The sequence below is a fragment of the Gracilinanus agilis genome, chromosome 1, assembly GCF_016433145.1.
Source record: "Gracilinanus agilis isolate LMUSP501 chromosome 1, AgileGrace, whole genome shotgun sequence".
In the NCBI taxonomy this organism is placed as follows: domain Eukaryota; kingdom Metazoa; phylum Chordata; class Mammalia; order Didelphimorphia; family Didelphidae; genus Gracilinanus; species Gracilinanus agilis.
In genome coordinates, this window is record NC_058130.1 from 611,569,717 (window position 1) to 611,589,126 (window position 19,410).

At 36.1% G+C, this 19,410-nt stretch overlaps 1 protein-coding gene across 1 annotated transcript in view; it reads left to right on the forward strand.

The window, feature by feature from the left end:
• Window positions 1-19,410, forward strand: part of BLOC1S5 (biogenesis of lysosomal organelles complex 1 subunit 5) — an 84,728-nt gene that overhangs the window by 5,819 nt on the left and 59,499 nt on the right. Inside the window, exon 2 of the mRNA XM_044667787.1 lies at window positions 4,494-4,576. Within this exon, the coding sequence (XP_044523722.1) occupies window positions 4,494-4,576 (83 nt within the window). The remainder of the gene's footprint in view (window positions 1-4,493; window positions 4,577-19,410) is intronic.

Genomic DNA, 19,410 nt, shown 5'->3' on the forward strand with positions numbered 1-19,410 from the left:
GGTGGGGGGGTAGGGGGGGAGTGAGTTTATTCTCAGAGAGTTTAAATTCAATGAATGATTACATTGTAAAATACTAACATCTTTTAATTCAATACCCCCATACTATCCTAGTTGATTTTTAAATTTTGTAAAAACTTTCATCAGCTTCTATTGAGTGAGGAAAGGATTACATTTGAACTGCTAGCTAATTAAAAATCATCCAGAGAAAGAAATTTTGATGCATACAGAAAAATTTTGACATTCCACAAAAAGTAGTCTAATGGAAAGAGCAGATAATGGAGATGGCCATGCAATAGGACCTCAGTCCACCAATCTACCAGTCTAAGAAGTATTATCTGGGAAATTAAATTAAAATTAAAAATGTTTTTCAAATTCAAATAAGCATGTGTAAAAGATATTTAAATAAACCTTAATGTTTTTAAAAGTTGTAGCATTTATACTTCTGAAATTATTAAAGCTTAAAACTGCACTAAGACTTTCAGGACACTTTATAGCATAAATGGATAGCAATTTCAGAGAACTCCCTTTTCTGAGCAGGTAGAAAAAGCTTCTTGTAGAAAGTGAGATCTGTACTTAGTCTTGAAAGAAGTCAGGAAAAATAGGAGATGGAAATGAGGAGGTAAAGCATTCCAGGAATGGGAGATAGCTAGTGAAAAGACAGTGGGATGGAATTTCTCCTGTACAAGGAACAAGAAATCCTATATATGTGGATCTCAAGTCCTATATATATGGATCTTATGTATGGTGGAGAACAAAGTGTAAGAAGACTAGAATTGTAGGAAGGGTCCTAGTTGTGAAGGCTTAAAATGTCACACATACTTGATCCTGGAGGTAATAGGGATCCCTTGGTGATTGTTGAATAGGAAGGTGGTATGGTTCAGAATTTTGCTTTAGGAAATCATTTTGACAACTGAATGGAAGATGAATTGGAATAGAAAGAGGAGTCAGGTAGATCAATTAGAGGTAATTGTCCAGGCCTAGAATCTAGGGTATTAGATTTAAATTTGGATGCATACACTTCCTAGCTGTATCATTCTGGGCAAGACCCTTAACCCCCATAGTCTAGTCCTTACCTATGCATTTCTGCCTTGGGACCATTACTCAGCATTGAGTCCAAGATGGAAGTTAAGGATTTAAAAAAAAAAAAAAAAGGTTATTGCAATAGACCAGGGAGGTAAGAGGTGATTAAAGCCCATATAAAGAGTGGTAACTTGTGAATAGGGAGAAGAGGACACGTGAGAGATGTCTTAAAGTTGGGAATGATAAGATTTGACAATCTGGATATATAGGTTAAGTGTGAGTGAAAAGTTGAGTATGACAATGAAATTTTGAGCCTAGATAGTGGGAAGCTGGGAATGCCCCTGACACAGTAATAGGGAAGTTGGGAGGAAAGAATGTTGGGGCAGGGGGAGGGGAGGAAGCTAATAGGTTTTTTTTGAACATGATGAATTTTATTTGAATTTCTGTCTTCTGACTTCATACCCAGTGCCCTTTCTATTCTACTGCCCTTCCTTAATTGATATTCTCTACTGCTGTACAGATCTAAACATGTCTTCTCTCTCTTATTCAGGAAGCTCCAGTGGTTCCCTTTCATCTTTAGGGTAAAATACAGAACCCTCTGTTTGATATTTAAAATGTTTTACAGTCTGACCTCCAGTCTGCCTTTCCAGGATGTTTATAATATTACTTTCTCCTCAGGTATCTTATTCTCTAGCCAGATGGGCCACTTTTCCATTCCCCATATTCAGTATTCCATCTTATATTATTACTTCATCATTCTACATTTGTAGAGGTTGGTCCTGATGTCTGGACTGCTCTCCTTCATCTCTGCCACTTGAAATTCCATGCTTCTTTTAAGGCTTAGCTCAAGTGCCACCTCCTTCAAGAGGTGTTTAGATTATAATAGATTATTGTAGTTGTTAATTCATCCTCATTTTGTGCCCTCTCCACTCCAAATAAAACAAAATAAAATGAAGCAAAAGAACTTTTGCAGTATATAAGAGAATTGATCTGAGGTTAATAGCGTTGTTCAAGTCACATCCCAACTCTTTTTTACTCCACTTGAGGTTTTCTTGGCAAAGATGATGCTGAAGAAGGTTGCAATGTCCTTTAAATCATTTTATAAAACATAGTAACTTGCCCAAGGTCACTAAGCTAGTAAGTGTCTGAGGCCAGATTTGAATACAGTCTTCCTAACTCCAGGCCTGCCCCTGCCCTATATCTATTCTGTCATTTGTGCCTCTAAGGTTAATACAACTATGAAAATATGCTTTGCGAGGCCAGAGAATCAGACCATAAACTTAAAATGAAATTTAATAACATTTTATCTTTTTTTTAATCTGAAACTGAGGAAACTAAATGTTGGGGTTCAGAAAAATATGTACATTATTTTTATTTTTTAATAAGTTGTGGAAGGAAATTGGCATGGCTCACATTGATAAATGGGCCATTCCAATTCATATTTCTTGGACAAATAGAATTTTTATTTCTAGGCTTAATTTTATTTGCAAACTACACATTTACAAAACACATTCTATTTCATAGAATAGACCTAGAAAGAGGTAACACATAAAATTGGTTAGGACAGTGATGGGCAAACTACGGCCCTCAGGCCAGATGCGGCCCCCTGAAATGTTCTCTCCAGCTGCATGACATTATTCCTAATCTGATGAATGAGTAGGATACAGTACAATGACACTTCGAAAGAGTTACCTTAGAAACAGACTGACAGATGAGCATTTCATTTCCTTTGGCCCCCTCTTTAAAAAGTTTGCCCATCACCGGGTTGGGAAATATTGAGACCCGGATTCTGTCATCGACTATGTCAGTTTGGGCAAAGTAGTCACTTCTTTGAACTTTTGTTTTCCCATTTATAAAATGAAGATGTAATCATATTCTAAGGCCACTTCCAATTCTAACATCCTAAAACTGTTTGAGGCTTAGGAAAAATTTAGAGAATTAATATGTAGATATTTATGATGATCCTCGTGTTGCTCAGTTTCTTGGGGGTAGTAAAATGATGCAGGGGATAAGAGTACCAGACTTGGAATCAGGAAGCTCTGAGTTATCAGCAGGTTCTAGTGCCTTACAAAGAGTTATAAGTAGAAAATAGGAGGGCTACTCACTTAGAACAAGGGATGAATGGTAGGTAATCTGCTTGGTATCCTCGAAATTTCCGAAGAAATTAAGGAAGGCTTCTAGCATGTTATGTGGACTTCCAGTGGTAAATTTATGAGAGAACAAGGATGATTTGCACAAGGTAGGGAGTGATTGATGGCAGTCTACATAATCAGAGGGAGTATCCACATCAATGAATTCATAGCATCATAAGAGTATGGGAAAATATATTTATGGAAGACTAAAAGTGAGCAATTATTTCTGTGTTTTTGTGTCGGCTGGATAGGTAGTATGATATGATAAAGAAGATCTTAGACTTGAAGTCATTAGAGACCTGGGTTTTGATCCTACTTCTGAATTCTGTTAGTTACGAGATATTGGACAATTCACAGTTCTCTGAGCCTCAGTTTCCTCACCTCTAAAAGGAGAATAATGTACTTACAAGGCTGCAAGGATCTATTCAATTCAGCAGCTTTTCGTAGGGTGCCTAATATGTGCAGAAAATTTGCTAGGTGTTGAGCATATGAAAGAAACAAAATGGTCTCTTCCCTAAAGGTTTTTATCTTCAGCTGTAGTAGGAGTTTGGGGATTGAAGAGAAGCTTTTGCCCTTTTTTGCATCCCCACTGCTTAGTATATAGGCACATAGTAGGCGATAAATGCCTTTTGATTGGCAGGCTGGTGAGGAAGTTGTACCAAGAATAGATTAATCTTTCTGAGGATTTATTTGTAAAGTGAAAAGCACTTATCAACACTTACCTGTATTTAAGAATTTAATTAGGAACTTCAGGTATAATATTGTGTAATTGTTAAAAGTGTAGAATGAATAGGTTGACCTATAGTCCTCAGGCAAATTTCTAAACTTTAACTTTCCTGTAACTACAACTTTTCCTAAATCATAGGAGTTTTAGAAAAACAAATTCAATAAATCTTGTGTATTATTTTAGCAAGGAATAGGATTATAGATTTGGAGATAGAAATGATTTAGGAGTCATATAGTGCAGAGCTCTAAAGCACATGGCCCTTGAATTACTGCTCCATCATTCTTAAATACAACCAAATCAGATTAAATCGGGAAATACTGAACAAAATAAATAAAATACAATGGCAGACAGATAATGTTAATAGGTGATTTTTAAAAAGTCAGTATGTGGCAGTATAGTTGTTTATGATACCAGTGATCTAGGCTAACTCCCTTATTTTATCAGTAAGGAGAATGAAGCTCACAGGGATTAAGTGACTTGTCCAAAGTCACATTAGTAATTAGGTGACAAAATTCAGGATAGAATCCAAATTTTCTGACTCCTAATCCAGTGTTTTTTTCCCCATTGCCCAGTGTAGCATTACCATTAACCTGACTTTTATTTTGTCTTTATAGATCTGGGAGAGATTCATTCTAGGCTGTTAGATCATCGACCAATTATTCAAGGAGAAACACGTTTCTTTGTGAAAGAATTTGAAGTGAGTTTTTAATTTTTGAAATATTATTAAAAATGCCAGCTATTGGTTAAAATTCTAATTGGAAAGAAATTCTGTAAGTTTTAATTTCTCCATTTTCAGTTCTTATGTATGCAGCATGCTAGAAAATAAAACCTTTTAGGAATGTAGAATAAATAAGTAAACAATATTTTAATACTTTAAAGTATTTTCTTTTTAAAAATTATTTTATACTAGAAAAAATATTGCTGGCATTTTCTAATACAGTACTCCTCCTTTCCTCTCCTCACCTTTCAGAAACCTTGTGGTAAAAAGAAAAACAAACAGGTACATTTACTATGACTTAAACCATATGTTTCATTCCTTACTGGTAGTCTTTTCTGTGGAAAGGAGAAAAGTAAATTTCATCATCAACTGGAGGGCAGAGTGATGCTGTGGAAAGAAGGCTATACTTGATGCTATCTCAACTCTTCCACTTTTTTAATTGTTTGATCTTGGACAAGTCACTTAGCCTCTTTATGCTTCAGATTCCTTAGATGTAGAATGCAACTATTGGACTAGATGACCTCTTTGTTCTCTTCCATAGATGTTTGATCCTGAGAGGCTCTTAATTCATCTGAAGTTCTGGTGGGTTTTAGTGTTGCTTTTTTCTATTGTGGTCCTTTTGTATATTCTTTCAGTTTTGTTAACTTTGATCTGTACCATGTAAAATCTTCCCAAGTTCTTCTGAATTCTTCATTTCCTTCCTTTCTTTCAAGTGCATAGAGATTTACCTCAGGCACTTTGATATTAAAGGGATTGCCCATATCATCACCCATGCAGCATCAAAGGCAAATTAAATTGTCTTCTTGACTAATGCTAACTCTATTCACTACATATTTACCTTTCCATAGCAAAAGTCTAGAAACAAAGTAGGTGCTCATGTACTAGGAAATGACTAAACAGATTTTAGTCTATGAACATAACAGAACATTGTTGCATCATTTCTTATATATTCTACACCCCTTCTCCCCCAATTTTTTGCTACAGAGAACATTAATATGAGTATTTTGTTATGTATGGAACCATTTTTTCTGTCACGAATCTCCTTGGGATATATACCCAGTCGTAAGATCTTTGGATCCAAACATATGAGCAGCTTAATGACCATTGATGGATCTCACATAGTTCCAAATTGTTTTCTAAAAGAATGTTTGTACCAATTCACAGCTCTACCAACAGAGATTAATGTTCTGTCTTCCTACAGTCTCTCTTCCTACAGTCTTTCTTTTTTTTAATCTTTGCCAATTTGTTGGGTATGAGGTTACTTCTTAGAATTGTTTTAATTTGTATTTCTTATTAGTGATATGGAACTTCTTTCTTATTGATGTTGATCATTTGCATTTCTTCCGATGTGCTTTTTTAAAAATATCCTTTTATCTTACACATTCTTGACTTTATACACACACACACACACACACACATATTTTTTAGAATATTTTTCCATGGTTACATGATTCATATTCTTTCCCTCCCTGCCAGACCTCCCCCTTCTCCCCCCCCCCCCCCCCCCCCCAGCCAATGTGCAGTTCCACTGGGTTTTACATGTATCATTGATCAAGACCCATTTCCATATTATTGATAGTTGCACTGGGGTGGTCGTTTAGAGTCTACATTCCAAATCATATCCGTATCAACCCTTGTGTTCAAGCAGTTTTTCTTCTGTGCTTCTACTCCCACAGTTCTTCCTCTGAATGTGAGTAGCATTCTTTCTCATAGGTCCCTCAGAATTGTTCTGGATCATTGCATTGCTGTTAGTAGAGAAGTCCATTACATTCGATTGTGCCACAGTGTATCAGTCTCTGTATATAATGTTCTCCTGGTTCTGTTCCTTTCACTCTGCATCAATTCCTGGAGGTCATTCCAGCTCACATGGAATTCCTCCAGTTCATTATTCCTTTGAGTACAATAGTATTCCAATACCAATAGATACCACAATTTATTCAGCCATTCCCCAATTGACAGGCATATCCTCATTTTCCAGTTTTTTGCCACCACAAAGAGCATGGCTATAAATATTTTTATACAAGTCTTTTCCCCTATGATCTCTTTGGGGTATAACCCCAGCAGTGGTATAGTTGGATCAAAGGGCAGTCTTTTATAGCCCTTTGGGCAGAGTTCCAAATTGCCATCCAGAATGGTTGGATCAATTCACAACTCCACCAGCAGTGCATTAATGTCCCAATTTGGCCACATCCCCCCCAACATTTATTACTTACTTTCCCCTGCTGTCATTTTAGCCAATCTGCTAGGTGTACATTGGTACCTCAGAGTTGATTTGCATTTCTCTAATTATTAGAGATTTAGAACACTTTCTCATGTGCTTATGGATAGTTTTGATTTCTTTATCTGAAATTGCCTATTCATGTCCCTTGCCCATTTATCAACTGGGGAATGGCTTGATTTTTTTGTACAATTGATTTAGCTCCTTGTATATTTGAGTAATTAGACGTTTGTCAGAGTTTTTTGTTATAAAGATTTTTTCCCTGTTGTTGCTTCCCATCTAATTTTGGTTGCATTGCTTTTGTTTGTATAAAAATTTTTTAATGTAATCAAAATTATTTATTTTACATTTTGTAATTTTTTTCTAACTCTTGCTGATCTGATAAGTATACTATTCTTTTTTCACCTAATATACTTTTAAGTTTCCTTCTTTATATTCAAGTCATTCACTCATTCTGAATTTATCTTGGTGTAGAGTGAGATGTTGATCTAGACCCAATTTCTCCCATACTGTTTTCCAATTTTACTAGAAGTTTTTGTCAAATAGTGAATTTTTGTCCCAAAAGCTGGGCTCTTTGAGTTTATCATAGACTTGTCTTGCCGGGGTCACTTACCCCAAGTTTGTTCCACTGATGCTTCTGTCTCTTAGCCAGTACCATATTGTTTTGATGACCATTGCTTTATAATACAGTTTAAGATCTGGTACTGCTAGGCCACCTTCCTTCACATTTTTTTTTTTCATTATTTCCCTTGATATTCTTGATCTTTTGTTCTTCCAAATGAACCTTATTATAGTTTTTTTCTAATTCAATAAAAAAAGTTTCTTGGTAGTTTGATAGGTATAACACTAAATAAGTAAATTAATTTGGATAGGATGGTCATTTTTATTATATTAGCTCATCCTAACCATGAGTAATTAATGTTTTTCCAATTGTTTAGATCTAGTTTTAATTGTGTGGAAAGTGTTTTGTATTTGCATTGGTATAATTCCTTTGTTTGTCTTGGCAGATAGATTCCTAAGTATTTTATATTGTCTTGGGTGATTTAAATGGAATTTCTCTTTCTAACTCTTGCTGCTGTGATGTGTTGGAAATATATAGAAATACTGATGGCTTATGTGGGTTTATTTTGTATCCTGCAACTTTGCTAAAGTTGTTGATTATTTCCACTAGACTTTTTTGTTGATTCTCTAGGATTTTTTAAGTAGACCATGATATCATCTGCAAAGAGTGATAGCTTAGTCTCCTCCTTGCCTATTTTGATACCTTCAATTTCTTTTCCTTCTCTAATTGCTACTGCTAGTGTTTCCAGTACAATGTTAAATAATAGAGGTGATAATGGACATCCTTGTTTCACTCCTGAACTTATTGGGAAGGTTTCTAATTTATCCCCATTGCAGATGATGCTTGCTGATGGTTCTAGATATATGCTGTTTATTATTTTTAGGAAAGGCCCTTCTATTCCTATACTTTCTAGTGTTTTCAGTAGGAATAGGTGTTGTATTTTGTCAAAGATTGCTTTTTCAGCATCTGTTGAGATAATCATGTGATTTTTGTTGGTTTGCTTGTTTATATGGTTAATTATGTGAATGGTTTTCCTAATATTGAACCATCTTTGCATTCCTGGCATAAATCCCACCTGATCGTAATGAATAACCCTCATGATCACTTGTTGGAGTCTTTTTGCTATTATTCCGTTTAAGATTTTTACATCTATGTTCATTAAGGAGATTGGTCTATAGTTTTCTTTCTCTGTTTTTGATCTATCTGGCTTTGGGATCAGTACCATATTTGTATCATGAAAGGAATTTGGTAGAACTCCTTTTTTTGCTTATTATGTCAAATAGTTTGTAAATTATTGGAATTAGTTGTTCTTTGAAGGTTTGATAGAATTCACTTGTGAATCCATCAGGCCCTGGGGATTTTTTCTTAGGGAGTTCTTTGATGGCTTGTTCAATTTCTTTTTCTGATATGGGATTATTTAAGTATTCTATTTTTTCTACTGTTAATCTAGGCAATTTATATTTTTGTAAATATTCATCCATATCACTTAGATTGCTATATTTTTTGCCATTTAATTGCCCAAAATAGTTTTTAATGATTGCCTTGATTTCCTCTTCATTAGAGGTGAGGTCTCCCTTTTCATCTTTGATACTGATGATTTGGTTTTCTTCTTTCCTTTTTTAAATTAGATTGACCAGTACTTTATCAATTTTGTTTGTTTTTTCAGAGTACCAGCTTCTAGTCTTAAATTAATTCAATAGTTCTTTTACTTTAAATTTTATTGATTTCTCCTTTAATTTTTGTAATCTCCAATTGGGTCTTTAACTGGGGATTTTTAATTTGTTCCCTTTCTAGTTTTTTAATTTGCATGCCCAGTTCATTGATCTTTTGCCTTCTCTAATTTGTTAATATATGCACACAAGTATATAAATTTCCCCCTGAGTATCACTGCCTTGGCCGTATCCCACATTGTTTGGTAGGATGTCTCATCATTGTCATTCTCTTCAATGAAATTGTTGATTGTTTCTATGATTCCTTCTTTGACAAATTGGTTTTGGAGAATCATATTATTTAATTTCCAATTAATTTTTGATTTGCCTGTCCAGGTGCCCTTACTAATTATTATTTTTATGATCTGAGAAGGTTATGTTTATTATTTTTGCTCTTTTGCATTTGTTTGCGATGTTTCTATGCCGTATTACATGGTCAATCTTTGTGAATGTACCATGTGCAGCTGAAAAGAAGGTGTATTCCTTTTTGTCCCTATTTATTTTTTTCCACATATCTATTAAATCTATTTTTTCTAGGATTTCATTTACCTCTCATCTCTTTTTATTTATTTTTTGGGTTGATTTATTAATCTGAAAGAGGAATATCTAGATCTCCTACTAGTATGGTTTTACTATCTATTTCCTTCTTGAGCTCTGCCAGTTTCTCCTTTAGGAATGTGGATGCTATACTGTTTGGTGCATACACATTGAGCACTGTTATTTCCTCATTGTCTATACTGCCTTTTATCAGGATGTAATTACCTTCCCTATCTCTTTTAACCAACTCTATTTTTACTTTGGCTCTGTCAGAGATCATGATTGCCACTCCTCCCTTCTTTTTCTCATTTGAAGCCCAAAAGATTTTGCTCCAGCCCTTCACCTTAAACCTATGTATGTCCACCCACCTCATATGTGTTTCTCGTAGACAACATATGATAGGATTTTGGTTTCTAATCCACTCTATTTGCTTCTGTTTTATGGGCAAGTTCATCCCATTCACATTCAGAGTTATAATTATCAGTTGTGTGTTCCCCAACATTTGGTATACTCTCCTAGTTCTACCCCTTCTTACCCTATTTCCTTTTAAACCCATGGTTTGTTTTAGACCAGTTCCCCTTGTCCCCTCCCTTATTATTCCCCTATTTTTACTTTTTAAGGCCTAATGAATTCCCTCCCTCCTCTCCTCCTCTCCCTCTTTTGATCTCCCCACTCCCCTGCTCCCCTTAGTTGATCCCTTCTGACTTTCTCAGTAGGGTTAGATAGAATTCTATATCCTAATGGATATAGCTACTCTTCCCTCTCAGGTTTCATTCCACTGAGAGTAAGGTTTAAATATTGCCTCTTAAACTCTCTTCCTCTCCTTTTTATAATAGCATTGATCCTCTCCCATTCCCATGTTCTCTTTGTGTGATATAGAATATCCTATTTTTCTTATTCATTCAAGTTTCTCTTGATACCATCTACTATTCACCCCCCCCTCTTTTTTCCTCTCCCCATCTCATCTTAGACCATTTAGTGCTCCAACCTCTCCCTATGAATAATTTTTCTAATTACTATAATAGTGAATACAGTTTTTGAAAATTACACATAACATTTTCCATATAGGAATACAAATAATTTGATCTTATTTAGGCCCTTAAAGAAGTAAATTTAAGAATAAGAATTTTCTTTCTTTCCCCTCTGTTTCTTATTTACCTTTTCATGTATTTCTTGTTTTCGAACTTTCCATTTAGTCCTGGTCTTTTCTGTGCAAATACTTGTAAATCTTCTGTCTTGTTGAATGCCCATACTTTCCCCTGGAAGTATATAGTCAGTTTTGATGGGTATGTGATCCTTGGTTGTAGACCCAGTTCTCTTACTTTTCTAAATATCATATTCCAAGCCTTTCGGTCTTTTAGTGGGGAGGCTGCCAGGTCCTGTGTGATCCTGATTGGTGCCCCTTGATATCTGAATTGTCTCTTTTTGGCTTCTTGTAATATTTTTTCTTTTACTTGGAGCTCTTGAATTTGGCTATTATATTTCTGGGGGTTGTCTTTTCTGGGTCTAGTGTAGAGGGTGATCTATGGATCCTTTCAATGTCTATATTGCCCCCTTGTAGAACTTCAGGGCAGTTTTGCTGAATAATTTCTTTTAGTATAGAGTCCAAATTTCTATTAATTTCTGGTTTTTCAGGAAGACCAAGGATTCTCAAATTGTCTCTTCTAGACCTATTTTCTTGATCTGTCAATTTTTCAGTGATGTATTTCATGTTTCCTTCTATTTTTTCAGTCTTTTGACTTTGCTTTATTTGTTCTTGCTGTCTTGAGAGATCATTGGCTTCTAATTGCCCAATTCTAGCCTTTAGAGACTGTTTTTCCTTTTCACTCTGGACTATCTGGTTCTTCGAGGCTTCCAGCTGGTCTTCAGTTTGCTCATCAATTCATTTGATTTCTGAGCCTCACTTTCCAATTGCAAAATTCTGCCTTTTAAACTGTTATTTTCTTGCCAGATCTATTCCATCTTTCTCATAATCTTAGATTTGAACTCTTCAAGATCTTGTGACCCATTTTCATTTTGGGGGGAAGGTTTGGATGTCTTTAATTGTTTATCCTCCTCTGTTTTCTGTTTTTTTTTCTGTGCAGAAGTTATCAAGTATTTGAGCTTTTTTCTTGGTCTTCTTGTTTATTTCTTGGGTCTTGATTGGCATCATTTTTTTTTATCTGCCAGAAGTCTGAATAAGGCAATCTGATTATCTTGGTATGGAGTTAGGGAGCAGTTTTTTACCTGTGACTACTTTGTGATTCTCTTGGCTTCTCTGGGGGCCCTCTTCGGGTCTCTGGTCTAGCTGTTTTCAGGGTTGAGCCCCCATGTTCCTAGCCAGCTACCCAGAGCCCAGAACTTGGCCCACTGTTGCTCCTCCACCTGAGATTTTTCCCCTGTGGCTGAGCACGCTGGGCAGTGCTGCTGCCTCTCAGCCCCACTCTCGTGTCCAAGGTATGAGTTTTCCAGCCACCTGGGATCTCAGGTGTTGCTGTTCTCAGGGGCAAGCTCCTGGTAGTGCCAGCTAGCTGCCAAGGGGCTAGATTTTGTGCCTTGCTTGCTCTAACTCTGGAGCGCAGCCTCTGACTCTGGTACTGTGGGTGAGGTGGGTGAGGGGTGATCCACTTGCGTTTTGATGGGAGCTATTTCCCTGTCTTATAGCGTGGATGTCCCCAAATCCCACGTACCTTTGATACTGCGCCCTTTTGTGGGGTCCCTTCTTTCATTTGGATTTTGTTTTCTTGTCCTTTGGATATATACTATATCTGTTGGTAAGGAGAGGAAGTGGTCTAGCTTCTACTCAGCCACCATCTTAACCCGGAAGTCTTATTTATTGACCTTTAAAAAAAAATCTTACTTGGTTTTCATAGCAACTTTGGAAGATCAGCAGGGCAGATACTGATTTACTCAGGAACAATTAATTTGTTGCCTACTATTGGGAAAACATGAGCAAAACACTATTTGAGGCATTGGGGGAAGTGGAGATATAAAAAAATTTCTGATCTCTTCATGGAGCTTATAAATGATTTAATTCTGTAGCATGTGAGCCTACCCATGATCATTTGGCAAGTCAGTAATGGAGCTCAGACTAAATCCAAGTCTCCTATCCAATGCCTTTTCTTTTATATTCTTGTTATTTCCACTAATCTTTAAAATTTGAAGTGGCATTGAGTAAATTAATTGAAGAGAATAAAATACTTTAAAAATATGTCTAGATGCCTAAGCAAAGAATCAGCTGAGACCAGGAGAGATGAAATGATTTATCTGAGATAATATAGCTAATTAATGTTAGGACCAAGAATAGAACCTGAGTCTTCTGATATGCAAACCAGTTCTCTTTCTGGTATGGCAGTAGAAAGGGAAATGTGCAGGTGAAATATGGTCTGGAATTTAGGGCAAGAGAACTGTAACTTTTGTACAAGTTTGTATACAGTACTCAACTCAATCCAACTAATATTTATTAAGCAACTACTATGTAAAGTAGGGGCAGGTACATGGTACAGTGGATAAAATTCTAGGCCTAAAAATAAGGAAGATCTGAGTTCAGATCCAGCCTCAGACACTAGTCATGTGACTGTGAGTAAGTTACTTGACCCTGTTTGCCTCAGTTCATTTATAAAATGAGCTGGAGAAGAAAATAGCAAATCTCTCCAGTATCTTTGCCAAGAAAACTAAATGGTGTCACAAAGAGTCAGACACAACTAGAACAACTGAATAACAACATATAAACCTGTAAAATAGACAGCTTCTCTCAGCAGAAACAATAAATGATTTGTTATAGTAAGTTGAGATATCTAGAAAGATTGAAGAAAATAAGATATTACAGTATTTTCATACCTTCAAGATTTCCTAATGGAAAAACTTGGTGAAGTTTCACATTATACTATATACAGAGAGAAGGGTTTGCAAAAAAAAAAAAAAAATTTAATCCTAGCTTGTCTCCTGACGTCTAGTCTAACATCTCCATCTACCTTTTGGACATCTCTAACTGGACATTCTATAGCTATCTTATGCTCAACATATCCAGAAGAGAACTCATCTTTTCTTCAAACTCTTCTGTTTTTTGCTAATTTTCTTGTTACTCTCAAGGGTACCCCCATCTTCCCAGTGATCCAGGCTTACACAACCTAAATGTAGTCATCTACATCTTTCATTTACCACCACTCCCTCTTCAATCACTGCCCCTTCCAAATCCATTCAGTTGTCAAGTCCTATTGATCTTACCTTCATAATATCTCTTGTATATGCCTCCTTCTCTCTGATTTTGCTATCACACTAATGCAGGCCCTCATCCCACACTAATGCAGGCCCTCATTGCCCAAGCCTAGACTATTGCAGTAGCCTCTTGGTTTATTTCCCTGACTCAAATTACTTCTCACTTCAGTCCATCTTCCACTCACCTGTCAAATTCAAATGTGAGTACGTGTGTGTATCTGTGTACCTCCCTATCTTCTCAATAAACTCTTGTGACTCCATATTACTTCCAAGATCAAATATAAAATCCTTTGTTGGGCTTTTAAAGCCCTTCATAATATAACCCCCTTCTATCTTCCCAGTCTTCATACACTTTGTTTCCCTCCATGATCTCTGCCATCTAGTAACGCTGACTTTTTTGATGTTCCTGAAATAGAACACTCTACCTCCTGCCTCTGTGCATTTTCATTGGATGACTCCGATGCCTAGAGCTCTTGCCTTCCTGATCTCAATCTTCTGGTTTCCCTAGTTTCCTTCATATCTCATCCAAAATTTCAACTTCCTTAAGAGGCTGTTACTATTCTTCATTATTCCTAGTGCCTTCCCTTTGAGATTATTCAATTTAACTTTTATGTATCTTATTTATTCATAATTATTTGAATGTTGTGCCCCCCCCTTTAGATTGTGAGCTTCCTGAGAGCATGAATGCTTTTTATCTTTTTTTTGCCTTTTTTTGTATCCCCAGTGCTTAGCACAAAAATTGGTACACAATAGGTACCTAATAAATACTGCTAAAAATGGTACTTAATAAATATTTACTGACTAGTGAAAATAAGTTTGTAAGGGCAATGCTTGCTAAAGAAAACATAATGTTTTTAAAAATATATATTCTTTATCTTTCATCTTAGAATCAATATTATGTATTGGTTCTATGGCAGGAGAATGCTAAAGACTAGGCAGCAGGGGTTAACTGACTTGCCTATGGTCACATAGCCAAGAAATGCCTGAAGCCAAATTTGAACCCAGGACTTCTCATCTCTACACCTGGTTCTCTCTCCACTGAGCCACCTAGCTGTCCTTTAAAGAGGATATGCTTTTAACACTTTAGAAAATGTATTCACAGTCAACAGTTATGTCAATTATAAATATCATTTTGTTCAAGGAGCTACTAAAATGCTACAATTTAAAAATACTTTGTTTTAATTCCATTTATTGTCAGTCAATAAGCATTTATTTAACACTTACATCATCCAGGCACTGTGCTAAAAATTGAGAATACAAAGGAAAAGCAAAAACATGGTTCCTGACCTCATGTATTCTAATGTTGTAGTAGTAGTAGTAGTAGTAGTAGTAGTAGTAGTAGTAGTAGTAGTAGTAGTAGTAGTAGTAGTAGTAGTAGTAGTAGTAGTAGTAGTAGTATAGTAGTCGATGGAAAAGGCCTCCTGCAGAAAAGTGGGATTTGAGCTTAGTCCTGAAGGAGGCCAGGGAAGCCAAGAGGCAGAGGTAAAGGGGCAGGACAGTCTACACATGGAGGACAACTAGTGAAGAGGTATAAAGTCTGCAGGTGGGATGATCTATTTGGGGAATAGCAAGTACGCCATTGTTGGTGGATTTTTATAGTAAGAGAAAATAAGTAAAAGGTATAAAGATTGAAAAAATAGGACAGACCTAAGTTATGAAGGACTTTAATTAATGAGTATTTTATGTTTGATCCTTGAGGGAGCTACTAGAATTTATTGGGGGAGGGAGGGAAATGCTTAGACCTGCACTTAGGATTTTGATGGTATTATTGGAGGATGGTTTTGATTTTGAAGAGACTTGTGGCAAGGAGACCAAACAGAAGGCAATTATTTAATTCTTTAGGCAAGAAATAATGAGAGCCTATGTCAAGGTGTGGCTGTGTGAATGGAGTAGAGATATATATATATGAGAAATGTGAAGGCAGAATCTTGGCAACAGATTCAATATATGGGTTGAGTGTGAAGAGCTGAAGATGACATTAAGGTATTAAGAGTTAAGTGTAAGAGTAATAGTAAGCTTTCATTAATATTAGAGAAATTGGGAAAGGAAGAGGATGTGAAGGGAGAGGTAAATTTTATTTTGGACCTGCTGACTTTTAGATGTTTATGAGATATTCATTTCTAGATGTTTAAGAAGCAGTTAAAGATGTGAGACATCTGACTCCGGAGAGAGACTCGAGCTTGGTGTAAAGATCAGAGAATCATCCAGAAATAGATAATAACTAAAGGCATGGGTGCTGCTGAAACCACCAAAAGTGTTAATATAGAGAATAGAAGAGGGTCCAGGACAAAGCCTTGGGGAGGAGGCATCTAATGATAGAAGATGTGTCCTGGTTGGAAATATATCAAAGGAACTTGAAAAAACTTTTCTTAATTTGAAATATTAATTAAATTAATTAATTAAGAATATTATTCCATGGTTATATGATTCATGTTCTTTCCCTCCCCTCCTTCCATCCCCCTCCTGTAGCCAAAGAATAATTTCATTGGGTTTTACATGTGTCATTGATCAAAACCCATTTCCATATTATTAATATTTGCATTAGGGTGATCGCTTAGAGTCTACATCCCCAATCGTATCCCCATCAACCCATGTGATCAGTCAGTTGTTTGAGAAAAGACTTTTCAAGAGAAAAAGATAATCAACTGTCAAAGGCTGCAGAGAGATCAAGAACTATGGATTTTTGAAAACCCTTACCTTCTGTCTTAGTATCAGTTTTTTTTAAACATTTATTAATATTCATTTTTAACATGGTTACATGATTCATGCACCTACTTTCCCCTTCACCCCCCGCACTCCCCCCACCCATGGCCGATGCACATTTCCACTAGTTTTGTCATGTGTCCTTGATCAAGACCAATTTCCAAATTGTTGGTAGTTGCATTGGTGTGGTAGTTTCGAGTCCACACCCTCAATCATGTCCACCCCGACCCATGCGTTCAAGCAGTTGTTTTTCTTATATGTTTCCTCTCCTGCAGTCTTTCCTCTGAATGTGGGCAGCGTTCTTTACCATAGATCTCTCAGAATTGTCCTGGGTCATTGTATTGCTGCTGGTACAGAGGTCCATTACATTCAATTTTACCATAGTATATCAGTCTCTGTGTACAATGTTCTTCTGGCTCTGCTCCTTTTGCTCTGCATCTGTTCCTGGAGGTCTCTCCAGTTCGCCTGGAACTCCTCCAGTTTATTATTCCTTTTAGCACAATAGTATTCCATCACCCACATATACCACAGTTTGTTCAGCCATTCCCCAATTGAAGGACTTACCCTCCTTTTCCAGTTTTTTGCCAACACAAAAAGCGCAGCTATAAATATTTTCGTACAAGTCTGTTTATCTATGATCTCTTTGGGGTACAAACCCAGCAATGGTATGGCTGGATCAAAGGGCAGGCATTCTTTTATAGCCCTTTGAGCATGATTCCAAATTGCCAGCCAGAATGGCTGGATCAGTTCACAGCTCCACCAGCAATGCATTGATGTCCCAATTTTGCCACATCTCCTCCAACATTCATTACTCTCCCCTTCTTTCATTTTAGCCAATCTGCTAGGTGTGAGGTGATACCTCAGAGTTGTTTTGATTTGAATTTCTCTAATTATTAGAGATTTGGAACACTTTCTCATGTGCTTATTGATACTTTTGATTTCTTTACCTGAAAATTGCCTATTCATGTCTCTTGAGTGGCTTGATTTTTTATACAATTGCTTTAATTCCTTGTATATTTGAGTAATTAGACCCCTGTCAGAGTTTTTCGTTATAAAAGATTTTTGCCCAATTTGTTGTTTCCCTTCTGATTTTGACTACATTGTTTTTGTTTGTACAAAAACTTTTTAGTTTAATATAATCAAAACCATTTAATTTACATTTTGTAATTTTCTCTAACTCTTGCTTGGTTTTAAAGTCTTTCCTTTCCCACAGATCTGACAAGTATACTATTCTGTGTTCACTTAACTTGTTTATAGTTTCTCTCTTTATATTCAGGTCATTCACCCATTCTGAATTTATCTTGGTGTAGGGTGTGAGATGTTGATCTAAGCCTAATCTCTCCCATATTGTTTTCCAAATTTCCCAGCAGTTTTTGTCAAATAGTGGATTCATGTCCCAAAAGTTGGGCTCTTTGGGTTTATCATACACTGTCTTGCTGATGTCATTTACCCCAAGTCTATTCCACTGATCCTCCTCTCTGTCTCTTAGCCAGTACCATATTGTTTTGATGACTGCTGCTTTATAGTGTAGTTTAATATCTGGTACTGCTAGGCCCCCTTCCTTCACATTTTTTTTCATTATTTCCCTTGAAATTCTTGATCTTTTGTTATTCTAAATGAACTTTGTTATAGTTTTTTTCTAATTCAGTAAAAACGTTTTTGGTAGTTTGATAGGTATGGCACTAAATAGGTAAATTAATTTGGGTAGAATTGTCATTTTTATTATGTTAGCTTGTCCTACCCATGAGCAATCAAAGGCTTTCCAATTGTTTAGATCCAGTTTTATTTGTTTGGAAAGTGTTTTGTAGTTGTTTTCATATAATTGCTGTGTTTGTTTTGGTAGATAGATTCCTAAGTATTTTAAATTGTCTAGGGTGATTTTAAATGGTGTTTCTCGTTCTACTTCTTGCTGCTCTAGTGTGTTGGAAATGTATAGAAATGCTGATGATTTATGTGCATTTATTTTGTATCCTGCAACTTTGCTAAAGTTGTTGATTATTTCTACAAGCTTCTTAGTTGATTCTATTAATATGAAAAATGATAAAGGCTGATATAATAATATAAATTAGTATTTTAATTAAAGCCATGTTGATAGATAATTAGACCACGCGCTTGTAAGCATTCAAAACTGCCGCCTCCATTACTGTCTCGAGTCTGCTGGCCAAGAGACCACTCCCACTAACCCAGGAGATTTAAGCTCTTCCCTGGGTCAAGACGTAGGCCTTCCCAAGCCCAAAAACCCGGAAACGGAAACCAGTTGGACCATTTGGATCACGGGAAATGTAGTTTTGATACATTTCCCATGTCCATAGAAATATATACACTTTTAGATGGCATTTCCCAAATTTCACTTTTACAATTCTCTAGGATTTTTTAAGTATACCATCATATCATCTGCAAAGAGTGATAGCTTAGTCTCCTCCTTGCCTATTTTGATACCTTCAATTTCTTTTTCTTCTCTAATTGCAACTGCTAGTGTTTCTAGTACTATGTTGAATAATAGAGGTGATAATGGGCATCCTTGTTTTACTCCTGATCTTATAGGGAAGGCTTCTAATTTATTCTCATTGCATATGATGTTTGTTGATGGTTTTAGGTATATACTGTTTATTATTTTTAGGAAAGGTCCTTCTATTCCTATACTTTTCAGTGTTTTCAATAGGAATGGATGCTGTATTTTGTCAAAGGCTTTTTCAGCATCTATTGAGATAATCATGTGATTTTTGTTTGTTAGACTGTTGATATGGTCAATTATGTGGATGGTTTTCCTAATGTTGAACCAACCTTGCATTCCTGGTATAAATCCCACCTGATCATGGTGGATGATCTTCTTAATTACTTGCTGGAGTCTCTTTGCTAGTATTCTATTTAAGATTTTTGCATCTAT